The sequence below is a fragment of the Giraffa tippelskirchi genome, chromosome 7 (assembly GCF_054371585.1).
Source record: "Giraffa tippelskirchi isolate mGirTip1 chromosome 7, T2T-mGirTip1v1.2.pri, whole genome shotgun sequence".
NCBI classification, from domain to species: domain Eukaryota; kingdom Metazoa; phylum Chordata; class Mammalia; order Artiodactyla; family Giraffidae; genus Giraffa; species Giraffa tippelskirchi.
The window spans coordinates 136,305,878-136,333,041 of NC_137281.1; the positions used below are offsets into that span (position 1 = coordinate 136,305,878).

General features: G+C 39.6%; 1 protein-coding gene, 1 long non-coding RNA gene and 1 pseudogene across 2 annotated transcripts in view; 1 reads left to right on the forward strand and 2 right to left on the reverse strand.

The window, feature by feature from the left end:
* SGPP1 (sphingosine-1-phosphate phosphatase 1) overlaps positions 1 to 26,852 on the reverse strand; it is a 39,863-nt gene extending 13,011 nt beyond the window's left edge. The window contains exon 1 of the mRNA XM_081509862.1: positions 25,963 to 26,852. Coding sequence (XP_081365988.1) covers positions 25,963 to 26,658 — 696 coding nt within the window. The 5' untranslated portion in view covers positions 26,659 to 26,852. The remainder of the gene's footprint in view (positions 1 to 25,962) is intronic.
* Positions 8,719 to 18,793, reverse strand: LOC145513458 (uncharacterized). The gene is made up of 3 exons (XR_014059409.1): positions 18,669 to 18,793; positions 12,924 to 13,237; positions 8,719 to 10,079 (listed from the first exon to the last, which is right to left on the reverse strand). It is a non-coding gene; the product is annotated as an uncharacterized LOC145513458 (long non-coding RNA).
* LOC145513454 (large ribosomal subunit protein eL19 pseudogene) lies at positions 18,969 to 19,633 on the forward strand (annotated as a pseudogene).
* Positions 26,853 to 27,164: the final 312 nt, after the last annotated feature.

Sequence of the window (27,164 nt, forward strand, 5' to 3'; positions counted from 1 at the left end):
ATTAATTATAATTCCCATGGTAACCACAAAGTATCAAAAAATATACACATAAGAAAATAAGAAGGGAATAAAGATGGTACATTGTAAAAAAAAAAAACTCAAATGCAAAAGAAAACAGTAATGTAGGAAATTAGAAGCAAAAAGAGGCAAAAGACACACAAAAACAAATAGCAAAATACCAAAAGTCACTCCTTACAGGTAATTACTTTAGATAGAAATGGTATGAACTCTCCAATGAAAGGCAGAGACTGGTAGGATAGACAAGAAAACATTGCTCCAACTCGATGTCGCCTAAGAGACTCACTGTGGATCCGAAGACACATAGGTTGAAAGTGAACAAATGGAAAAACATTTCACACAAACAGTATCCAAAAGGGAGACCTAAGTGTCTCTACTAAAATCAGACAAGATAGACTTCAAGTCAAAAAATGTTACCAAAGACAAAGGACAATATGCACTGATAAAAGGATCAATTCATTAAAAAGACCTAACAATTATAAACATTATTTGCACCAAAGCCCCAAAACAACTGACGCAAACACTAACAGAATTGGAGAACTAGTTCTACAAGCCAGTCTCATCAGCACTGAAAACCTGCTGGAATTTCCACATAGCCTTTTTCCTAACACTTGGCAGATAATTTAAAAAACAGCCCACAGCCTCTTGACTCAGGATTACTGAAAGTTTAACATTTTTAATGCTGTGTAGTGTTTTGAAATGTGCAGGCCAGTCAGCACTATAAGAATTTAATATTTTCCTTGCTCTGTGTAACACGGTTTCATTGGCTTTCAGTCTAACATCAATGCTGTCCACTATGGTTTCTTTTTTTTTTTAACTGGTTATCATCTCATGAACCCACAAATCCAGCCACTTTCCCATGTTTTCCATAACTTCATCAGACACTACAAATACTACTTTTGCATTTCCAGAGTGGCCTTACACATACACGGGTGAATTTCCTCTTCTCTTTTCTGGATGTACTATATTATTGATACATTACCATTGAACTCATGGCCAAAAGAACTGTAACTGATGCCTGAATGAATCTTATCTCACATATGTATATTTACTTTGTAAATTAGATCACTGCCTTCTTGTGTTTAGGGACACTAAACAGCACTTTATACCAGAATACCAGATCACCTTACCTGCCCTCCTGAGAAATCTGTATGCAGGTCAAGAAGCAACAGTTAGAACTAGACATGGAACAATAGACTGGTTATAAATTGGGAAAGGAGTACGTCAAGGCTGTATATTGTCACCCTGCTTATTTAACTTATATGCAGAGTACATCATGTGAAATGCCGAGCTGGATGATGCACAAGCTGGACTCAAGACTGCCAGGAGAAATATCAACCTCAGATACACAGATGACACCAGCCTTATGGCAGAAAGCAAAGAAGAACTAAAGAGCCCCTTGATGAAAGTGAAAGAGGAAGAAAAAGCTGGCTTAAAACTCAACATTCAAAAAATGAAGATCATGGCATCTGGTCCCATCACTTCACGGCAAATAGATGGGGAAACAATGGAAACAGTGACAGACTTTATTTTCTTGGGCTCCAAAATCACTGCAGATGGTGACTGTAGCCATGAAATTAAAAGACACTTGCTCTTTGGAAGAAAAGCTATGACCAACCTAGACAGCATATTAAAAAGCAGGGACATTACTTGGCCGACAAAGTTCCATCTAGTGAAAGCTATGGTTTTTCCAGTAGTCACGTATAGATGTGAGAGTTGGACTATAAAGAAAGCTGAGCGCTGAAGAACTGATGCTTTTGAACTGTGGTGTTGGAGAAGACTCTTGAGAGTCCCTTGGACTGCAAGGAGATCAAACCAGTCAATCTTAAAGGAATTCAGTCTTGAATACTCATTGGAAGGACTGATGCTGAAGCTGAAACTTCATTATTTTGGCCACCTGATGGGAAGAACTGACTCACTGGAAAGGACCCTGATGCTGGGAAAGATTGAAGGCAGGAGGAGAAGAGGATGACAGAGGTTGAGACAGTTGGATGGCATCACTGACTCAATGGACATGAGTTTGAGCAAGCTTCGGGAGTTCATGATGGGACAGGGAAGCCTGGCCTGCTGCAGTCCATGGGGTCGCAAAGAGTCGGACATGACTGAGCAACTGAACTGAACTGAACTGAAACAGCACTGTAATTTGGGGACCATTCCCTGGTGGTTCAACTGGTAAAGATTCTGCCTGCAGTGCGGGAGACCTGGGTTTGAACCCTGGGGTGGGAAGATCCCCTGGAGAAGGGAGCAGCTACCCACTCCAGTATTCTGGCCTGGAGAATCCCATGCACAGGCTACAGTCCATGGAATAGCAGAGATTGGGACAGGACTGAGTGACTTTCACTTGACTTTAAACAGTAAAGCCATCAACAAAAAGCACAAAAACATGAAAAACACTGCACTGAACAGAGCAGAAAGGACTGTCTACAGTAAATAATAGCTGAAACAGAAAGCAGGTTGTTGCCTTGTTCATCCTTGCCTGGGAACGTGTATGCCAGGTAACTCAAAATTTTCACATTCTGCACATGTCTGAATGTACTGATTCTTGGGTAACAAATTTTACTGCATGGGCTAAGTTTACAAACAGTCCATGAGTAATGAAGATCAACTATATGAAGAAATTAAACTACTCTTAAATAACCATAGGCCAAATAAGAAATCACAGGGAAATTATAAAATAAGGACAAATAGAAACTAAACACAAGATAATACAAATCATGTAATACAATGAAAGCAGCACTCAGGGTCAAATGCACAGCAGTGGAGTCCTGCATTAAAACAAAAGAAACCATTCACAACTCTACATTGAGGACTAGAAAAAGAAGAGCTAACTAAATGCAAAGTGAGCAATAGAGGGAAGTAATAAAATGACAAGAGTGGAGAAATACGAAATACAGGATAGTAAAACAAGAGAATCAACAAAACTGAAAGTTGTTTCTTTAGAAAGAACAAGACTGACAAAACTACAGCCTGGCGGGGGAAAAAAAAAAAAAAAGAAGATGCAAATAACTAAAACCAGAAATCAAAGTGGAAACATTACTACTGATCTTACAGCAATAGAAAGGATTATAAGAGAAAACTATGAACAATTAATATGTTAACAAATTAAGATAACCTAGATGAAATTCAAAAATTCCTAGAGAAACACATATTACCAAAACTGACTCAAGAAGAAATATAATCTAAATAAGTAAAGAAATTGAATCAGCAATCAAAAACCTCTGAAGAAAAACCAAAGTCCAAACAGTTTCACTGGTGAATTCCACCAAACATTTATTTAAAGAAGATTCAATGTCAATATTTCTCAAGTTCTTCCAAAAAACAGAAGCATAGAGAATACGTCCTCACATGCTATGAGGCCTTTATTACTCTGATACCAAAACCAGAAAACGACAGCACAAGAAAACTACAGACCTCTAGCCCTTGTGAATACTAAAGCAAAAATCTCATACAAAGTATTAGCAAACAAAATCTAACAGCACATTAAAAGTATAACACACCATGATCAAATGGTTATTTATCTCAGAAATACAGGGGTGGTTCAACAAAAAAATCAGTGTCACATACCACATTAACAGAAAGAAGTAAAAACAAAGCAAAATAAACACATGATCCTCTCAATGGATCTAGAAAAAGCATTTGACAAAATTCAACACTCCCTCACAATAAAAGATCTCAAAAACTAGGAACAGAAAGGAATTTCCTTAACATGATACAGGGCACTTACGAAATATCCACAGATACTATTACATTCAAGGGCTGAAAGGTCCCGCCCAGCTTGCCTGCCAAGATTAGGAACAACAAGGATGTCTATCTCTCACCATTGCTTTCTAACATTGTATTGTAGGTTCTAACCAGAGCAGTTAGGCAAGGAAAAGAAATTTTAAAATATCTAAATTAGGAAGAAGTAAACCTGTCTCTACAGTGTGGGAGACCCAGGTTCAAATCCTGGGTCGGGAAGATCCTCTGGAGAAGGAAATGGCAACCCACTCCAGTACTCTTGCCTGGAAAATCCTATAGCTGGAGGAACGTGGTATGCTATAGTCCACTGGGTCGCAAAGAGTCAGACACGACTGAGCGACTTCACTTCACTTCACTTCAAAACTATCTCCATTCACAAAGATGGGACCTTAAAAACAGAAAATCTCCAAGAATCCACAAAAACTACTGGAGTTGAGAAATGAATTCAGCAAAGTTGCCAGGTACAAAAAGATCGATGCACAAAAAAGAGTTTTATTTCTACACATCAGCAACAAGCAGTCTGGAAAGGAAAGTAAGAAAACAATTCAACTTATAATAGCACCCAAAAGAATAAAATACTTTAAGAATAGAACACTTTACTAAAAGAAATGAACAACCCTTATCTTTGACACAGGCTACATTTATGCATTAAGATATAGTCTGTATACATTCTATATACACATATATACTACAAATACTTATATGTACTTAAAATAATAGTATTTATTTTCACTATTGTCTAGTGTCTACATATGATAGGCAGTCAATAAATACTTGCTGAATGAAGTAAACATAAGCCTTTAGCCAGGTTATCATTCAAGATAACCTGGGGTCAAAAGCCATGGTATCACTCAATTCCTGGCCTCAAACCTGGGCTGTGTCAAACTTTATTTCTAACAAGAGCATCTCTGGAATTCACCATGATAAACCGAAATCTGAAAATCCTGTTGAGTAAACTCAGGTTTACCGGTTTACTGGTTCCAAATAGGGAAAGGAGTATGTCAAAGTTGTATATTGTCACCCTGCTTACTTAACTAATATGCAGAGTATATCATGTGAAATAGCAGGCTGGATGAAGCACAAGCTGGATCAAGACTGCCGGGAGAAATATCAATAACCTCAGATACGCAGATGACACCAGCATTATGGCAGGAAGCAAAGAAGAACTAAAGAGCCTCTTGATGAAAGTGAAGAGGAGAGTGAAAAAGCTGGCTTAAAACTCAATATTCAAAAAATGAAGTTCATGGCATCTGGTCCCATCAATCATGGCAAACAGATGGGGAAACGCTGACAGACTTTATTTTCTTGGGCTCCAAAATCACTGCAGATGGTGACTGCAGCCATGAAATTAAAAGACGCTTCCTCCTTGGAAGAAAAGCTATGACCAACCTAGACAGCATATTAAAAAGCAGAGACATTACTTTGCCAACAAAGGTTCATCTAGTCAAAGCTATGGTTTTTCAGTAGTCATGTATGGTTGTAAGAGCTGCACTATAAAGAAAGCTGAGCGCCGAAGAATTGATGCTTTTGAACTGTGGTGTTGGAGAAGACTCTTGAGAGTCCCTTGGACTGCAAGGAGATCAAACCAGTCCATCCGAAAGGAATTCAGTCCTGAATATTCATTGGAAGGACTGATGCTGAAAATGAAGCTCCAATAGTTTGGGCATCTGATGCAAAGAACCGACTCATTGGAAAAGACTCTGATGCTGGGAAAGATTGAGGGCAGGAGGAGAAGAGGATGACAGAGAATGAGATGGTTGGATGGCATCACTGACTCGATGGACATGAGTTTGAGCAAGTTTCGGGAGTTGGTGACGGACAGGGAAGCCTGGCCTGCTGCAGTCCATGGGGTCGCAAAGAGTCAGACATGACTGAGCAACTGAACTAACTAAACTCAGGAAAGGGAATTTCCAATTCTTGTTTTAGAATAAACATTAGGTAAGGATTCTGCAGCTTACGCTTTAAAAAGTGAAGTGAAGTGAAGTCGCTCAGTCGTGACCGACTCTTTGCAACCCCATGGACTGTAGCCTATCAGGCTTCTCCGTCCATGGGATTTTCCAGGCAAGAGTACTGGAGTGGGTTGCCATTTCCTTCTTAATACAAAGCAATTCAAGTTGCATAGAAATATAAAAACCTCTTCATTCAATAGCACATTATAAACTATATTTTCTATACTAAAAAGAAAAACAAATAATCAAAAACTAATTAAATTAGCATGTTTTCCTTCATGGTACTTTCCACTGGTAGATTAATGAAGGTAATCTTCCCTGGTAACTCAGCAGGTAAAGAATACAGCCTGCAATGCAGGAGATCCCGGTTCCATCCCTGGGTCAGAAGTTCCCCTGGAGAAGCGATAGGCTACCTACTCCAGTGTTCCTGGGCTTCCCTTGTGCCTCAGCTGGTAAAGAATCCACCTGCAGTGCAGAAGACCTGGGTTAGATCCTTGGGTTGGGAAGATCCCCTGGATGAGGGCATGGCAACCCATTCCAGTATTCTTGCCCAGAGAATCCCATGGATGGAGGATCCCGTGGGCTTCAGTCCATAGGGTCACAAATAGTCAGACATGACTGAAGCAACTTAGTATAGCATAGCATAGCATGCTGCTAAGTCACTTCAGTCGTGTCAGACTCTGGGCGACCCCATAGACGGCAGCCCACCAGGCATAGCATACACAGGCTATAAACCAGGAGATAGTGGAACATATCCAGGGACAAAACAAGGTGCAAAAATTTCATGGTCTAAAGGTACTAAAATCATAGTTTGTTCTCTGATCACTGTGGAAATATGTTAGAAATCAATATCATGAGATACTTGGAAAAAACCCACGAATTTTCAAGTGCAATGTGACATTTACCAAGGGAGATCTTTGATGTAGCCATTGAAAGCCTCAATAAAGTTAAAAGACTGAAAAAACTCCGAAGGTGATTGCAGAGAAGAAAGCATTTAAATAATAAATTAATATCAAAAAGAGAAACTATTATCAAAGATACTTTAAAAACTCCATGTATTTGGAAATTAAATGTCTTTTAAATGATGGGTATATCTAAGAAGCTATAACAAGGAAAATTAGAAAATATTTGTAACAGAATAAAAATGAAAGAGTTTATCAGAATTTCTTGGATGGAGCTCAGTGCAACTAAATACAATGTGAAATCTGGCTTACGTCTATGGAACTTGATCAGAATTTGTATTCTGCTGTCATGTGAGAATTGTATAAATCTTAATTATGCTGAATTGGATCATAGGGCTTTTCAGGTCTACTATATCCTTCTACTTTTCTGTCTATTCATTCTACTAAGTTTTGAGAGTTTGATATTGAAACTCCAACTAATAATCTAATTTATCTACTTAAAACTTGTAATACATAGTGGAGGTATATTTTCCAAGTCTCTTATAAATGTGTCATCATACTGCAATAAATTAAAAAAATTAAAAAAGAAAAAAGACAAGGGCTACGTATCATAGGCAGACCACAGCTTTGCAGATAGTTAAGATGAAATACAAACTACTGATTCTCTCTGCAGAAACCAGAGTAGAAACAAAACAGATTTAGTAGACCCAGTCTTGCAGGCAGTTTCCAATTCATTAATTCATTCTGATTTTAACCTATCAAATAATTTTTCATCTAATATAGCCTATTTGCTTACAAGATGCCAGAAAATTTCTCCAGTGCCTAAATTTCTCCTAATATTGCAGATTCTGTGGAGATGTTTTTTTTAATTCCTAATTTAAATCTTTACAGTTGGGAACAAATCTAGTCTGGGATGACAACAGTACTTGGGAGAGTAAGTGGAGTAGCGGAATTTAAGTATGTGAACTGAGAACTTCCATATGTACAAGCTGGATTTAGAAAAGGCAGAGGAACCAGAGACCAAATTGCCAACATCCGTTGGATCATAGCAAAAGCAAGAGAATTCCAGAAAAACATCTACTTCTGCTTCATTAACTACACTAAAGCCTTTGACTCTGTGGATCACAACAAACAGGAAAATTCAAGAGATGGGAATACCAGACCACCTTTCCTGCCTCCCGAGAAACCTGTATGCAGGTCAAGAAGTGATGGTTAGAACAACGGACTGGTAATTAGGAAAAGAGTATGTCAAGGCTGTTTACTGTCACTGTGCTTATTTAACTTATACTCAGAGTACATCATGCGAAATGCCAGGCTGGATGAAACACAAGCTGGAATCAAGATTGCTGGGAGAAATATCAATAACCTCAGATATAAATGATGACACCACCCTAATGGCAGAAAGTGAAGAGGAACTAAAGAGCCTCCTGATGAAGGTGAAAGAGGAGAGTGAAAAAGCTGGCTTACAACTCAACATTCAAAAAATGAAGATCATGGCATCCAGTCCCATCATTTCATGGCAAATAGATGCGGAAACAATGGAAACAGCGACAGACTTTATTTTCTTGGCTCCAGAATCACTGTAGATGGTGACTGCAGCCATGAAATTAAAAGAAACAAAACCCCGTCTAGTGAAAGCTATGGTTTTTCCAGTAGTCATGTATGGATGTGAGAGTTGGACCATAAAGAAAGCTTAGTGCTGAAGAATTGATGCTTTTGAACTATGGTGTTGGAGAAGACTCTTGAGAGTCTCTTGGACTGCAAGGAGATCAAACCTGTCAATCCTAAAGGAAATCAATCCTGAATATTCATTGGAAGGACTGATGATGAAGCTGAAGCTCCGGAAAGATTGAAGGCAGGAAGAGAAGGAGATGGGAGAAACGGATGACAGAGGACGAGATAGTTGGATGACATCAATGACTCAACTGACATGAGTTTGAGAAAGCTCCAGGAGACGGTGAAGGACAGGGAAGCCTGGCGTTTTGCAGTCCATGGGGTTGCAGAGTCAGACACTACTGAGCGACCGAACAACAACAATAGCAATTTTCAAAATGCAAAAGGCATTGTAATAGAAAACTCAAACTAGATTTTTTTATACCCTAAATTTTTTATTCCCTAATTCATACCCTAAGTTCCATTCTAGGCATATGTTAGAAGAAATACGTGTGGGTTTGTTCTTTACTGAGATATTAATAAATAATTTAACATATAATTAACTCTGTACCAGGTACTATTGTAAGAGCTTTACAAATATTGCTTCCCTGGTGGCTCAGATAGTAAAGTGTCTGCCTGCAATGCGGGAGACACGGGTTCAATCCCTGGGTTGGGAAGATCCCCTGGAGAAGAAAATGGCAACCCATTCTAGTACTCTTGCCTGGAAAATTCTATGGACGGGAGGAGCCTGGTAGGCTACAGTCCATGAGATCGCAGAGTCGGACACGACTGAGCGACTTCACTTTCTTTACAAATATTAGTTCATTTAATCATCAGAACAACCCTAAGGGGTAGGTGTTCTAATTTAAATGAAACGCCTCACAGAGAGGCCCCAAATTAAATAGGTATTAAGTTACAGATGTGAGATTCAAACATTGGAAATCTGATTCCCAAGTCTGAACTCTTAACCACTATACTAGGCTGTATAAAGTGTGTTATTTTTTATTTTTTAATGTATCCAGCAATTCTTTTATTTTATTTATTTCTTGGCTGCTTAGCATGTGGGATCTTAACTTCCCAAAGAGGGACTGAACCCTGGTACCCAGCAGTGGAAGTGTGGAGTCCTAACTATTGGAACTCCAGAGAATTCCCAAAAGTGTGTTGTTTAATTCCTGTATCACTAGGATCAAAAATATCATAGATATATTTTACTTGTTTTTTCTTAGAATGGAGAAAAATTAAATTTCACTTAATTACAGGTAGAAAGGATATCTTATACTGATTTCATTCCCCCTCTTTACAAAATAAGAAACAGACCCAGGGATGCTACATAACATTTAAGTACTACATTCTAGCAGCCTATTCTGATGCCTCTTCCAATTTACCATCCGTGTCACTTTATACTTTTACCACTACACAAATAGGTTATAATTTCAAGTTTGGTAAGGGTTCCTAGTTTCCATTTTCTTCTTAGAGAATGTTGAGCTTTATCTGCTAAATTTAAGTATTTCCTCTAAAAAGAATGTTAGTTCACTCAGTCGTGTCCGACTCTCTGCAACCCCATGGACTGCAGCATCCCAGGCTTCCCTGTCCATCCCCAACCCCAGAGCTTGTTCAAACTCATGTCCATCAAGTCGGTGATGCCACCCAACAATCTCATCCTCTGTTGTCCCCTTCTTCCCCTGCCTTCAATCTTTCCCAGCATCAGGGTCCTTTCCAATGAGTCAGTTCTTCACATCAGGTGGCTGAAGTATTGGAGTTTCATCTTCAGCATCAGTCCTTCCAATGAATATTCAGGACTGATTTCCTTTAGGATTGACTGGTTTGATCTCCTTGCAGTCCAGGGGACTCTCAAGAGTCTTCTCCAACATTACAGTTCAAAAGCATCAATTAAAAAAAAAAGAACGTTTTAGAGCTTATCAAAAAAGACGAAAAGAGGGAATTCCCTGGCAGTTCAGGGGTTAAGACTTTTAAGCTTTCACAGCAGAGAGTGTCTGTTTGATCCCTGATCAGGGAACTAAGATCCCTTGCAAGCTGCACAGCCAAGAAAACCCAAAACAACAAAATGTAAAAGAAAAATTTACAAATCCTTCAAATTTTCATATTAATAAAAATTTACTAAACTCAAAACAGATCACATGATCTCCTAGATGTTTCTCATTTCATACCACTATCTAATCTTTTCATTGTAAACCCTATCATGGAACACTTATCTAAACATTTCCTTCAGTTATTCTACCAAATGGTTGTACTCTTATTGATATGCTTTCCTTAAATATTTATCACACATAATCAGAATTATTTTTTATATTAGGATATTTCTATTCCTATTCATTGAAGTTGGTAAGTCAATATAATTACTTTTTAATATAATTAAAAAGCAGTTATGAAAGCTGTCTTTAGTAGAATTCAAAAATTTTTAAAGTAACTTAAACATAGGACAAAGGCAAGCAACAAAAATTTTATATATTTTCAATTTAAGGAATGGAGAATATGTAAACAACAGAGGACAAGAATAAAACATTAATATATGATATTGTTCTCATACACTGCTAGTGGAGTAAAAGTTGAGGCAACCTTTCTGGAAAGCATTTTGTCAATACATAAAAGATCTCTAAATATTCATATACATTCAATCAGTAACCTTTCTCCTAGAACTTTTCACTAAAAAAATAGAAATGAGGGCAAGGATTATATATAAGTATGTTTACCATAAAATTATATATAATATACAATGAATAAATCAGTATTTACTGACCATAGTATTTAAAAATATCAGTTTTGGGGAATTCCCTGGTTTTCCAGTGGTTAGAACTAAGTGCATTCACTGCAGAGAGCCCAATTCTATCCCTGGTCAGGGAACTAAGATCCCACAAGCTCCACAGCACTGCCGAATAAAATTACACAGACCCAGATCTAGTGACTTACTACATACATTTATTGGGACTCTAAAAATGCAAATAACAGATATATCTAATTATCTTAAGGGAAAAAAAATTGATACATTAGAAAGATTTAGAACACTAGGGCAGAATGAGGCTAAGTTTCAAGAAGAAACTGGAGCTATGAACAGGACAGTCACAGGGGCATCTCTTCTCTTTACATATCCACTTCATTCTTCTTTTCCTGCAGACCAGTTTCTCTCTTCTTCAGTCCACAAGGTAGATGAAGGTTTCTGAATTTACTACTTCTTCTCTCAGGAAATACTCCCAAATACTACTCTTCTCAATTCCTGATGGGCAGTATCATGTAGAGAAAATACGTGAGCCTTATAGGTGAGGGAGCCTTTAGAGGGCTGGGAGCTAGACAGACCCCATAAAAGGTGCTTGCTTCTTCAGGTGTGGGACCATGGGCTAAGTTTCATAGTCTCTTTGTAATGCAGTTTCCTCATTTATAAATAATATCAACAGGAACAGCAACCCTATAATACAAAAGTAGTTTGCAGGAATATGAAAATATTTCATTCATTAATAATGTTTTCTAGGAACTTTTACTGACAAAATGTATTCATCAGGACGCTTTAGAGAAAAAGAACCAACAGGATGTGTATGTACATATCAGTTCAGTTCAGTTCAGTCGCTCAGTCGTGTCCGACTCTCTGCGACCCCATGAATTGCAGCACGCCAGGCCTCTCTGTCCATCACCAACTCCCGGAGTCTACCCAAACCCATGTTCATCGAGTCGGTGATGCCATCCAACCATCTCATCCTCTGTCGTCCCCTTCTCCTCCCGCCCCCAATCCTACCCAGCATTAGGGTCTTTTCCAGTGAGTCAACCCTTCGCATGAGGTGGCCAAAGTATTGGAGCTTCAGCTTCAACATCAGACCTTCCAATGAACACCCAGGATTGATCTCTTTTAGGATGGATTGATTGGATCTCCTTGCAGTCCAAGAAACTCTCAAGAGTCTCCTCCAACACCACAGTTCAAAAGCATCAATTCTGCGGCGCTCAGCTTTCTTCACCGTCCAACTCTCACATCCATACATGACCACTGGAAAAACCCTAGTCTTGACTAGACGGACTTTTGTTGGCAAAGTAATGTCTCTGCTTTTAAACATGCTATCTAGGTTGGCCATAACCTTCCTTCCAAGTAGTAAGCGTCTTTTAATTTCATGGCTGCAGTCACCATCAGCAGTGATTCTGGAGCCCAAAAAAGTAAAAAAGTATGTATGTACATATACACACTGAGATTTACTATTGTAAAGAATTGGTTTTATTATTGGATTTATTTTAAGGATTACAGAGGTTGGCAAATACAAAACCTGCAGGGTTGGCAAGCAGCGTGGAGACCCAGGGAACTTGATTAGCTCAAATCCAAAGGCAGTGTGCTGACAGAATCCCCTCTTCCTTGGGAGATGTTGTGTTCTTCAGTTGCTGTCATTTCTAGTTCTTTGAAAACACATGAACCGCAGTACCCAGGCTCCTCTGTTCCCCACTAACTCCTGAAGTTTGCTCAAATTCACGTCAATATATTGAGTCAGTGATGCTATCTAACCATCTAAGCCTCTGCCACCCCCTTCTCCTTCTGCCTTCAATCTTTCCCAGCATAAGGGTCTCTTCCAACAAGTTAGCTCTTCGCATCAGGTGGCCAAAGTATTGGTACTTCAGCTTCAGCAGTAGTCCTTCCAATGAATATTTAGGGTTGATTTCCTTTATGATTGACTGTTTTGATCTCCTTGCAGTCCAAGGCACTATCAAGAGTTTTCTTCAGCACGACTGGAAAGGATCAGTTCTTCGGTACAAGGGGAGGCAGTGACAGACTTTCTTTTCTTGGGCTCCAAAATCACTGCAGATGGTGACTGCAGCCATGAACTTAAAATTGCTCTTTGGAAGGAAAGCTATGACAAACCAAAAAGCAGGGACATCATTTTGCTGACAAAAGGTTCATATAGTCAAAGCTATGATTTTTCCAGTAATCATGTACAGATGTGAGAGTTGGACCATAAAGAAGGCTGAACACCAAAGAACTGATGCTTTCTTTGGAGGAGGGTAGTCTTTTTTTCTCTTAAGGTCTTCTACTGATTGGATAAAGCCCCACCTACATTACAGAAGGTTATCTAGTGGCTCTTCCTATCAGGTGGCCAAAGTACTGGAGCTTCAGCATCAGTCCTCCCAGTGAATATTCAGGTTTGACTTCCTTTAAGATTGACTTGGTTTGATCTCCTTGCAGTCCAAGGGACTCTCAAGAGTCTTTTCCAGCATCACAATTAGAAAGCATCAATTCTCAGGCACTCAGCCTTCTTTATGGTCTGTCACCTTCTTTCTCTGTCATCTAAAAATATCCTCACAGAAACATCTAGAATAGTGTTTGACCAAAAATCTGGGTACTGTGACCTAGCCAAGTTGACACATAAAATTTACCATCACACATTAATTAAATAATGAATAAAGTCCATACACAATATGGTCCCAATTGTTTCAAAATTGTAAGGAATAAAGTTAATACTAGCTTTGTCCTATTCTTCTATTTTCCAAATCTTCTATAAGGTTGAATAGTCATCCTTTTAACGATATCAACATTTAACAATATCAACTTATATCAAATTACTTTTCTTCTCCAGTATACTCCCTTTTCTTTAAATTATAGTTTATAGTATATTCTTTTTACGATACTGTCCAGTCTATACTTCTCTCTTCTGGAAACACCCCACTTAGACCCAGCAATGTGGCCCTGGAGACATGTTCACACTGTGTGATGCTGTTCTCTGGACCACAGCTACTGGATCAGACACCTGGCTCTAGAGAAGCAGACCCACTGGCTGAACTAAGCTGATGTGGTTCTTTTTCCTAGTAGTAGTTTGAAATAAAGTGAGAAGGTCAGTCAGTCTCTGTTATGTGTTTGAATTCAGAAATGACGTAGAACTAGGGGTGAGGCTGACAGACACGTGCCAAAATAGAGATAGAGAAGAAAGCAGCAGAACTAAGAGGCCATGCAGCCTCAAGAAACAAAGATGGATGGCATGCCCTTACTTCTGATAGTACTCCAGAGCTTAGCTCCAGTCCCTCAGGAGACCTTGTAGCACTTCATCCTTGACTTCCATGAGATACCTGCCTCTAGTCCTCAAATAACTTTTTTTGCTTAAGGTAGTTCAAATGGGTTACTAGAACACTGTACACCCCTCCCCACCCCCAGCCTTAGTTAGACAATCCCTAAGATATCTTCTTACCTCTCAAACTGCTACTTATCAGATTCTGTTCCAGGTTCCTTTCACTCTATCCAGTCCTTAAATATTAATGTCTTTAAAGTTCTTTTTCCTACTAGACCCTCTGTTCTTCTTATTCTATGTACTCTCTCACAGCAATATCGTCTACTCTCATCACTTTGTTCTGCAAAGTCATGCTGATGACCAAACCTGTCCAGGTCTCTTTCATGTATACAGCTGCCTCCCAGGTATTTACAAATGGCTGTCTTATAGACACCTCCAACTCAACATATCTAAAACAGAATTCATCTCCTCCATGTTCCTACTCCTTTCCCTAAATCTGACCTGATTTCAATATTGTCTATTTCTAGAAATCAAACTACTATTTCTCATCTTTCCAAATATCTGGAAATCTGGGAAGAATCCTTTACTCCATTTTTTTCTCTTTACAGACACATCCAGTTAATCGCCAAGCCTTGCCAATGCTTGGTAATCTCTTAATCTCTCTCAAATTCACACATTTCTCTCTTCTGCCACTATATAGGTCAGGGGCCAGCAAAGTCTTTTTCTATAAACAGCCAGAAAGTAACTATCTTGGGCTTTGTGGACTATACCATCAATGTCACAACTACTCATCTGTGCTGTTGTAGCACAAAAGCACAAGGGACAATATACAAATGAACTGACATGGTTGTGTTCCAATAAAGCTTTACTGTATAAGCTGCAAAAATTTTGAATAATATAATTTACATGTGTCACAAAATATTCTTCTTCTTTTGACTTTACTTAAAACTGTGAAAGCCATCCACAGTTCACAGGTCATAAAAAAATCAGGCAGCAGGCTGACGATGCAGTCTCCTGATGTAGCTCCCCATCACTCTCCCTTGGACTAGCAGAGCAACTTCTTACTAGGTCTGGCTTACCTGCTTCCTGCCTTGCTTCTTTCCAGTCCATTTTCCATACTACAGATACAAGAATATTTCTAAAATACCAATCTAATCTCCTTGAGCAAACAGAACATATTTGTTTTATTCACTCCGATATCTGGAGGGCTTATATTATTGCCTAGGACTTATTAAAAATGTGAAGAGATTATATTTGTGGAATTGAATGTCATTACCTTGATTAAAGCTTTTTAGTCAATCAGAAGAAACAAATGTATAATTACAACAGAACAAATGTACTTGTCATTATTCTCAGTTGACATGATTTTCCCCATAGAAAACATATGAGACTATCACACAAATTATTAAATTAATGGAGAATTGAACAAAGTTTATATGCAATCAATGTACGAAAGCCAAGGATATTTCTATACTACAGCTGCAAAAAGTTAGAATATTTGAATTTTAACAAGTTATCATTACAACAGTAACAAAAAATAAAGTAACTAGAAATAAATCCAACAAAAAATATGGTTGATCCATATGGAGAATATTATAAAACTTCACTGAAATACATTTAAGAAAATTTAAATAAGTAAAATTTATCATATTCAAACATAAGAAAATTCAATATTGTAAGGCTATTGATTCTCTCCATATTAATTTATAAATTTATTACAATTTCAGTAAAAGTCCAGATAGGCTTTTACATGGAAATTAAAGAGGTGATTCTAAAATGTATACTGAAAAGAAATATTTAAAAATAGCCAACATAATCTTGAAGAGTATGATATAGAACTTTCATAAACAGATACCAAGACTTATTTTAAAGCAACTATAGCATTTAAGGCAATGATATCACTAAAGAGATTAGACAAACAGACCAGTTCAACAGAAGAGAGAACCCAGAATTAGACCTGAAAATATGGGAACTTGATATGTAATGTAAGTGATATTACAGATAATAATGCTATAGTGGAAAAGGATAAACTATCCAAAAATGGTACAAGGTCAGTTACATATTTATATAAAAAATTATATCAGATCCATACCTCACAACACATACAAACCAACTGAAGAGGGATCAAAGACTTAAATGCGAACTGACAACTTTATCTTTGCAATACAAAGAACTGCAAAAGGATTTTTCTTTTAGAACTAGACAAAATCTAAAGTCCATGAAGAAAGATAAAAACAGTAAATGTATGACTCAGGGAACTCAAACCAGGGTTTTGTGACAACCTAGATGGGTGGGATGGGGTGGGAGGTGGGAGAAAGGTTCTAGAGAGAAGGGCAGGCTTCCCTGGTGCCTCAGTGGTAAAGGATCTGTCTGCCAATGCAGGAGACATGGGTTCGATCCCTGATCTGGGAAGATTCCACATGCTGTGGAGCAAATAAGCCCCCATGCACCACAACTACTGAGCCCGCACTCTAGAGCCCATGCTCCACAAGAAAGGTCACTGCAGGGATAAGTCTGTGCACCATAACTAGAGAGTAGCCCCTGCAACAACAAAGACCCAGCACATCCAAAAATAAATTAATTAAATTGAAAAAAGAGAAAGATGGGACATATGTATACCTATGGCTGATTCATGTTGATGTACGTCAGAAACCAACACAATATTGTAAAGCAATGATCCTTCAATTAAAGATAAATAAATAAATAAATAAAACAAAAAAACCCAATGAGAATTCTGAAAAAATATTTATAAAACTATAATAAGTATAACAGTATAGTATTTGCACACAATACTGTTGTGTGCAACACAGGCTTCCCTGGTAGCTCAGCTGGTAAAGAATCTACCTGCAATGTAGGAGACTGTGGTTCGATTCCTGGGTCAGGAACATCCCCTGGAGAAGGGATAGACTACCCACTCCAGTATTCTTGGGCTTCTGTGGTGGCTCAGACAGTAAAGAATCTACCTGCAATGTGGGAGACCTGGGTTTGAGCCCTGGGTAGGGAAGATATCCTGGAGGAGGGCATGGCAACCCACTCCAGTATTCTTGCCTGGAGAATCCCCGTGGACAGAGGAGCCTGGTAGGCTACAGTTCATGGGGCCACAGAGTCAGACACGACTGAGTGACTAAGCACACACATTTGTACACGATATCAGATATATCAACTCTAACTCAAGGCATGGGCATAGACCCCAAATATATACCTACACTTAATATACGATAAAAGTGACAGTTCAAGTCAACAGGGAAAACTGGATTATTCAATAAATGGTGCCATTAGGAAATATCAAGTTGGATTCCTTCCTCAAAACAAGAGATTGGATTCAAAGATTTAAGCATAGAAAAATGAAACTATTAAAAGTACTATAGGAAACCATGGTAGAAAGACTTACTAACATTACACAAAACCCCAAAACTATGAAATAAAAATTGATATGTAAGAAGAAAAAAATTCTGCTTGGAAAAAGTCAAAAGAGAAGTAATAATTTAGGAAAACATATTTCCAAATCACACCACAATCAAAAGGCTAATTTCACCAAACTTAAAAGACTTCAAAAACTAGTAAGTAACCCAAGAGAAAAAACAACAACAAAAAATATGTCTACAAAAACTTACGTAAAAATATACAAGGCAACATTATTCAAAATAACTAAAAAGTGAATCCCTGGTGGCTCAGCTGTAAAGAATCCACCTGCACTGCAGGAGATCTGGGTTTAATCTCTGCGTTGGGATGATCCCCTGGAGAAGGGCACTGCAACCCACTCCAGTATTCTTGCCTGGAGAATCCCCATGGACAGGGAAGCCTGGCAGACTACAGTCCACAGGGTCACAAAGAGTTGGACATGACTGAGCAACTAAGCACACACCACAGCACAAAAAGTGAACTCAAATGTCCATGAGCAGATGAAAAGACACATAAAACAGTAGTATATTCATCCACTGGCCTGCATGCATGCGTGCTCAGCTACTAAGACATGTCTAACTCTTTGTGACCCCATGGACTGCAGCCTGCCAGGCTCCTCGGTCCATGGAGTTTTCCAGGCAAGTATACTGGAGTGGGCTGCTATTTCCTCCTCCAGGGGATCTTCCTGACCAAGCGATTAAACTCACGTCTCCTGTGTCTCCTACACTGGCAGGTGGATTCTTTACCACTGGCATATTACTCAGTAATAAAAAGGAATTGAAGTACTGATAACATGCTACAAAATGGATGAATCTTAATATATTACGCCATGTGAAAAAAGCTATTCACAATAGACTACATACTGAATACTTCCATTTATACAAGATGACAATAGTAGGCAAATCTATGGAGTAGATTAGTGATTGTCTAGAGGTGCCAAGAGATTGGGGGAAAATAGAGAGCAATGACTATGGGGATGGAGTTTCTTTGGGGGATGATGAAAATGTTCCAAAGTTGACTGTGGTGATGGTTGCACAATACTATGAATATACTGAAAGCCACTGACTTGTATATTTTAAATGAGTGAATTGTATGGTACATGAATTACATCTCAGTAAGCTGTTGTGTTGGAGAAGACTCTTGAGAGTCCCCTGGACTACAAGGAGATCCAACCAGTCCATCCTAAAGGAGATCAGTCCTGGGTGTTCATTGGAAGGACTGATGTTGAAGCTGAAACTCCAATACTTTGGCCACCTAATGTGAAGAGCTGACTCATTTAAAAAGATCTTGGCTTTCTTTTCGCCGCTGTGGCCACGGCCATGAGTATGCTCAGGCTTCAGAAGAGGCTTGCCTCCAGTGTCCTTCGCTGTGGCAAAAAGGTCTGGTTGGACCCCAATGAGACTAATGAAATTGCCAATGCCAACTCCCACCAGCAGATCCGGAAGCTGATCAAAAGATGGGCTGATCATCCGGAAGCCTGTGACTGTCCATTTCCAGGCTCGAAGCCGGAAAAACATCTTGGCTCGCCGGAAGGGCAGGCATATGGGTATAGGTAAGCGAAAGGGTACTGCCAATGCTCAAATGCCCGAGAAGGTAACCTGGATGAGGAGGATGAGAATTCTGCGCCGGCTGCTCAGACGATACCGTGAATCTAAGAAGACTGACCGCCACATGTATCACAGCCTGTACTTGAAGGTGAAGGGTAACGTGTTCAAAAACAAGCGTATTCTTATGGAACATATCCACAAGTTGAAGGCAGACAAGGCTTGCAAGAAGCTTCTGGTGGACCAGGCTGAGGCCCGCAGGTCTAAGACCAAGGAAGCCCACAAGCGCCATGAAGAGCTTGCTCCAGGCCAAGAAGGAGGAAATCATCAAGACTCTGTCCAAGGAGGAAGAGACCAAGAAATAAAGTTCTCCCCCTCTTTTCTGTACATAGTGGCCTCGGCAGTTGCATAGATTACTCATTCAATAAAAGACAAGCCTTCATCTGCCTAAAAAAAAAAAAAAAAAAAGATCCTCATGCTGGGAAAGATTGAAGGCAGGAGGAGAAGGGGACGACAGAGGATGAGATGGTTGGATGGCATCACCAACTCAATGGACATGAGTTTGGGTAAACTCTGGGAGTTGGTGATAGACAGGGAGGCCTGGCATGCTGTGGTTCATGGGGTCGCAAACAGCTGGACACAACTGAGCGACTGAACTGAACTGAACTGAAGCTGTTGTATTTTATATACATTAAAAAACCCCACAAAACAGTAGAGGTAAGAAGATATCTGTTTCTGCCCATAAACAATTAACTGTTGTAGGAAAAGCTGTTGCACTGAAAACAACCAAAAACCTAGACTAATTATATGAAAGAACTGTTTTCAGATATTGGAAAACAAATAGCACAGGACTGTGATTCATAAGAAAAGGGAAAACAAATGCAAAGAGCCCTCTGATTGCCCTGGCTTGTTGCTAAAGGGGAGTTTCCAGGCTGTAGCATGAGAAGAAGAACCAAAACAAAGTACAACAGTCTTACTGAGCTATGGGGAGAGAACAGAAGTTCCCAGGGGCCAAAGCAGCAATAATTTTCAAGAGAGTACTGGAAACAGGACTCTGGATGGAGAAAGAACTCCATGGAGGTGAAGGGGTCTCTGCAAATTGCTGGCTGAGTACTACCTTGTGCACACATGGGACAAAAGTCCACCAGGCTGGGGGAAAACTACTGGTAAGCAGTAGTAGACCATATAATTCCCAGAGCTTACAGGCCTGCAACTGCTTTCCCATCAGGCAGAGAGCTGAGGGAACTGGGTAGTCTTCAGAAGGTTATCACTGTAAGTCAGTCAGGCTAAATTAGCTCTAGACTATGGTTAGTCCAGATTCACTCTAGTGAGCCTAAAAAGAGTAAACTGACGAGTAATTTAATTGTATACTAGACCAAAGATCCAATAGGAACTTCCAGATATAAAAGTATATAGTATCTAAAATCATATCCCATTCTACATGATGTTTACCAGAAAATTAGACACTGCAGAAGACCAGTGAATTGGAAGTCATAGCAATAGAAACTATCCAAAATGAAGCACAGAGAGCAAAAGCACTGCAGTCATCATCATCGTCATCATCATCAAAGCACTCGTGATCTACAAGTGACCAGTGTTTAACAAATCTAACATACGTGAGACAAGTTCCAGAAGGGGAGGCTGTTAGGGAAGAGGGGAGAAAAAAATATTTCTAGAAATAATCCTGGAACACTATACAAAAATAATAACAATGTACTCTGAGTATTATAACATAGATGTAAAATGTATGACAACAACAATACAAAGGAGGGGAAAGGGAAAAATAAAGCATGCTATTGCTGTACCTGAACTGGTATAACAATATTTGAAGGTAGAGCAAGGACTTGGAAAAAAGAACAAAAAGAAAAGCAAAGAGGTATAGTTTTTAAAAATTAGTAAAATACCAATAATCTGGTAGGAAAAGAATAGAGAATGTCTTTGAATTGGCAGTAATGGAATAGTCAAATTCTGAATAAATCATGCTGTTAATATACTGGAACATCACGCACATGTGCAAAAATCAGATAGCTCTCTCAAAGGAAAATGCTAATACAGAGACACATTATAACACAGCAGTGTGGGGTCACTTCAAACCAGACTGCCTGAATCTGAAATCCAGGCTCTCTTAGGTACCTGCAGAGTCATTCTGGGCAAGTTACTTAATTTCCTCTGCCTCAGTTTCTTCTGCAAACCAGTGACAGTACTCACGGGATTTTCTGGGGATTGAAAGTCAAGTAAGGCATTTAGAACAATCACAAGCACAAAATTAGTATTCATTAACTGCTGGGTAAAAGAAGAGGAAAACCTTCACAATATATTTCTAAGTGAAAAAAACCAAGGTCCATAACAGCATAGATAGTAAAGACTATCTCTAGAAGATTAAATAAGAAATTTCTAACAATGAATCATTCTGGAAAAGAGAGCCTCCTAGCTGTGACTCAAAAAGAAAAACTGTACCCTCCTCTTCATGTGCTCAGTAGCTTAAAGTCGTGTCCAACTTTCTGTGACCCCATGGACTGTATATGTCCATCAGGCTTCTTGGTCCATGGAATTCTCCAGGCAAGAATACTGAACTGAGTTGCCAGGCCTGCCTCCAGGGGATCTTCCGACACAGGGATTGAACCCGTCTTCTGCATCGCAGATGAATTCTTTACTGCTGAGCCAAGGGGGAAGCCCCACTCTCCTCTTCACATATTTTATGTAAACATTGGATTTTCAACAATCTATTATCCATTCAAATAAATTAATTTAAAATTGAGATTTATTAATAAGCATGTATAAAATCAGAAAAATGTGCATTTCAAACACAAGTATCAGCTAGGTAAAAAGAAATAAAGTAGCAAGCCAATTTCATTTTTTAATAAACTGTATTTCTTCCCAGAATTACTGTAATGATCAGTTCCCCGTGGCTCCTAAAGCCTTTTCTGGTCTTCATCATTTGTGACCTACTTTTCTAACTCTTCCTTCTTTGCCTTTTATCATTTCATGATCTCACAAATAGTTTCATTTATTATCTACAATAAACTATATTATGATAAATATATTATGTTTTTTCCCCCCAAAGCCTTCATTATGCTTAATTTTTAAAATTCATATTAGGAAAATAGAAGAAAGGCAGGGTAATTAAATCAGCATTTAGTTTCAGTCAACAACTTATGTTTAAAAGAAATATTTGTGACTATTGTACATGTATTGTATCTCAAGGCATATCAAAGCTGTTTTTGTATTGTAAGGACACATATCTATTTCAAAAATTTTCTTACTGCAAAGTCAATTTAAAATTCACAAAGCATCATGTGAAGAGAGTTTTCTTTGTAAGCTCTGGAGCCTGTCTATAAGTTTACAGCCGGCCTGTGACTCACTAGCTATGTAACTTTGAGTAAGTTATTCTTCTCCTATCTCAGTTTTATAATTTGTAAATTTGTATTAACAGTAGCACCAAACATTGGCATGTTTTAAGAGCAGACTAAATGAGGTAATAAGCATTTCAAACAATGTCTGACCCATAGTAAGGCCTTAATAAATATTAATAAAGATAATAATATAACTATTATTTTAATAATAATTTAAAAAGTAGTGAAAGCATATGGACTAGTTGGGAATGGGTTAGGCTATAAAGCATGTGATGTCACTAATTTTTTAAAAATGAAATTCATCTAAAAATTGTTTAATGTTATTAAGACAAGTATAAAATTTGTACTCATTATATGCCATATTATTTAAAAATTAAGACTTTTTATTTCTGGAAAGAACATGCCGAAATAAATATAAAAGGAATGCTTTACTTTTTTATATTATTTTTCAAAAGACTATGTTTTTAATATCTAATGTCCCTTATTTCTTACTTTTTCTCAATTCAGCTACAAAAAATTCCAACAAATAATATGATCAAGCTATTTAATACCTGGAGAAATGCCATAACACTTTCTATCCTACATTACTGGAAAAAATTCTTTCAGCACATCAAATAATTGTTTGGAGCCACACTGTTTCAATTTCCCTTTTTGTATTATTAACATACCTTTAAAAGAACTGCAAAAGAACAGTGACAGCAATGTTGAAGAAATATAAAATATAGTCTAAGGATCAAATATACTAATTTTACTGGATGGGACTTAAAAACGTACATTTTTTTTCCTCAAAAATATTTAGGGAATTTCAATAAAATGCAATACCCCTTACTTATCTAATGGATCAGAATCTCTAGGAGTAAAGTATAGGAACTGCACTTGATGTAAGCCCCTAATAATTTTTCTGGCTTACTGTTATTTTAAGAACACATGAATGATGAAACACAAAGGTTTCATTTAAAAGATTTCATGTAAGTGAACCATGACCAGATTTCAAGCAGGAACATGAAGTGGCATGAAGGGAGGAGTGAAGCAGATGTCTCATCAAAGGGAGATAACTCAAATTTCCAGAGAAGCTTCAACGTCCTAGGCACATAGAGACAAACACACCTGTCCTGAACAAGCTGCAGGAGCACAACCAGATGGCAATGACTGTCAGCCATAACTGCTGTTACTCAGAAAAACACTAGGCTTTCACGTTTAATTCCTACCCCACTTCACAATACATACATTTTTTCATTACTCACTCTGGAAATACAAGCCTCCTAAGTACAATACTAATTGGCAGAGAAGATGACCAAAACACCTTAAAGCAAAGCAAGGTACTTTTCAATTCATAACAAGGTTTTAAAAAAAAGTAAAAATTTAAAAGGTCGTTTAGGTTTTTTTATACTGAATTATTACAACTATTTATAAATACAGAACTTTCATGTAAGGGAGTCTTTTTTTCAAAACAACTAATCAAAGACAAATAATTACTCAAATTTTGGAAGTTTATTCACATCTGTAATGGACATGTAAAAGAATAAACAAATTTTATAAGATTAATTCTACTGTAACTGGGAAGTTTCGACATCTGTAAAACGACAGTTTGAGACCAGGAGACGTTTGAAGTCCTGACTAGCTCAAATTCTAAAACTGTATGATATATAAAGCCCTCAAACTTTGAATTAAATATACTAGGTTGTTGAAAAACTATACTGTAAGCATATTCTGGTAATTCAAATAACCCTGAAGTGTTAAAATACTGATAGATGCATCCCATAAACAATCCGGTGGTACTGTTTCTAGACTTCCTGTTAGCACGTGCTCTCAATGAATGAAGAGAAAAAAAACTTTCTCTTACTTGCACTGCTAAAAATTAATTGCTTGCAACATAGCTACTCAATGAGGAGTTATAAAAGGCTCTATTATTATGGAATCCTGAAAATCTCATAAAAATAAGAGAAACATCATTAGCTAACCAGTAAATATCATAACTCAATGACAATCTTAAACTCTGAAGTATTTAGATTAAGTGCATTTGAGATATTTACCTATTATGCAAAACAAGCAGCATTACTTTACAATCTGAACATTACTGTATAACTCCTTAGGTTGCATAGAGAAAAAGAAAAAATGTTCATGGTACTCTTCCCTCATAATTTTGCCATTCTTATTACACACATTACACATTTTCCACAGTCTGTAAGCAATGCACTGCCCAGAAATGTCTATAAGGACAAGGGTTTATCTATACTGAAATTAAGTCTTTACCATAACAGAGTTTACAAAGGATGTGTATTTCTCAGTAGAAGATAATTTTGTGCTGTAATGGGGAAAAAAAATCAAGAAGTCTGAGTCCTTAGATTCTTCATCGTTATTAACTTTATTCTTAAATTAAGGGACTGGTCTGCAGAACGAACAAACCTCCTTAAAATTTAAAAGACAGATAACTAACACAACACTGTAAACCAACTGAACTTCAATAAGAATTTTAAAGTGATAGATAAAACAGACATCAGTCTAAAAATATATTTTGCTTCTATATAAAAAAGAACTAGCTTTTAAATCTGCATTTACAGACCACGAAAAACCGAAAAATGGGAGGCCAGAAGTAGTACGCAAAATATAAAAGTTTACTGCTTAAAAACTCACTCATCCCTGGCTGTCAGGCAGTCATATTTACCATTTTTACAAACCCGCTGGTCTGACCAAGATCCCTACTTTTAAGACCAACTAAAACCAAGTATTTGCAAAGCTAATTCAACATGCTGTAGCTCAACAACTGACAGTACAGATCAATGATCCAAAAGCTAATTAAATTGTGTCTATCAGCAAATTAGCAACCACACCCCTTAAAAAGAGCACTCAGGCGATGCTCCATTAACTTCCACAAAGGGTGGCTTTCGTTTAAAATTCATTACTTCATTGCCGAATGACCATGTTTATTTTACAAACACAGTCTCCAGAAAAAGTCAATGTCTTTACCTACGCCTGAAACAGAAATCAGTCAGGGGAAAAGGGAAAGGGGAAGTTGCTCAGTCGTGTCTGGGAAAGGCATCGTATAAAACAGGTGAATCTTAGTCACCCAACGATTAATTATAAGCGCGGTATACTTAATCATAATGATAGTCTGTGCATCACAAGAATTAAAAACCGTTTATCAACTCAACTAAAGCCCGATGATAATGTATTACTCCACAAACGGTATTTCCTTTAGGTTCCAAGAAAAGCATCACTAGTAAAATCGAGTTTGATGGCTAAGTCTTAGGTTTTCCCCATCGTTTCATTATTATTTAAGCTAGAAAGGGCCTGTTTGGCGGGTACTGTGAAAACCTGTGGAAAGAGAAGTCTGGGAAGGGAATGGCCAAAATCAAACGACTGCGGAGAGCAACGAGGACTCGGAGGCTCTGCGGGGCGAGGACAGGGACCCTTACCTGCCAGCGGCCATAGGTGAGAAGGACCATGGAGATGGGGATGGCGGTGCCGGACATGGCATGGGTGGAGGGCATGCTGTACTCAGAGTTGTAGAAAACCTCCAACTTGACCACGGGTGGCGAGGCGGGCCGCGGCCAGCGGATGATGTCCTTGGTGCACTGGCCCAGGTACATGACCAGCACCCAGATGACCACGAGCCTCCGGCCCACCAGGGCGTCCAGGTTCCAGATCCAGAAGGGGAAGAACAGCATGTAAAAGAGTTCGTTGCCCAGCTCCGTGCCGAAGCAGAACAGGTAGTGGAGAGGCCAGCTACTCACGTGGGCCAACTGGCCCTCCTCGCCCGTCAGCGAGTTGCGGCGCAGAACCCCCGCGCGCCGCGGCGAGGCCGGGCCCACCTCCGTCGCCCGCCCGTTCCGCACGCCGTTGGGGGCGCCGCCGCCGCCCAGCTTGGCCGGGCACTGATTGCGGTCGTTCCCCGGCGGCGGAGGGCCTCCGGCCGCCCCCGGCTGCCGCTCTCTGCGCCGGGATTCTCCGGCGAGGTGCGCCTCCGCCTTCTCATCCTCCCTCGGGTCGGCGGCGGCCGCGGCTGTGCAGCTCGCCGGCGCTTCCACCCCGCACAGCTGCTGGAAATGGGCCACTTTCTGCGGGTCCTGCAAACTGCTCACCAGCTGGGCCAGCCACTGCCCCAACGACATGATAACGGAACCGCGCGGCCCGCGGGCCGAAGGAGGACAGCGGGAGGGTGGGCCGGCCCCCGGCGCAGCCCCGATCCGTCTCCGCGCGCCTACGGCAGCGGCAACGGCAAGTCAAGCGGCACCTCCCGCCACCAGCTGGGTTCTGCCGGGTGACGGCGCCACAGGCCGCAGCGGCCGCCGCGCGCCCCCGCTCTGCTCGCCCCTCCCTCGCCGCGCGCGCTCCGCCACCGCCTTGGCCTCCACGCGCCGGCGCGCGCCCCGCCGGGCCCCGCCCCCGCGGCCGCTCCAGAAGGGGGCCCGGCGGCGCGGGTCAGCCTCGAGCGCACCCGGGCGGCGTGAGGGCGCTGAGGCTCTGCAGGGCGGCGGCCTGGAGGTTCTCCTTATTAGTACCCACCAGGCGTCGCGGCGCTCGGCGGGCAGGACTTTGCGCGCCCTTTTTCAACTTCAACCCTCGCTCCTGCTGGCTGGGGTTGCCGGCTTCTCTCGGTCCGGCGTTGACTGGAAAA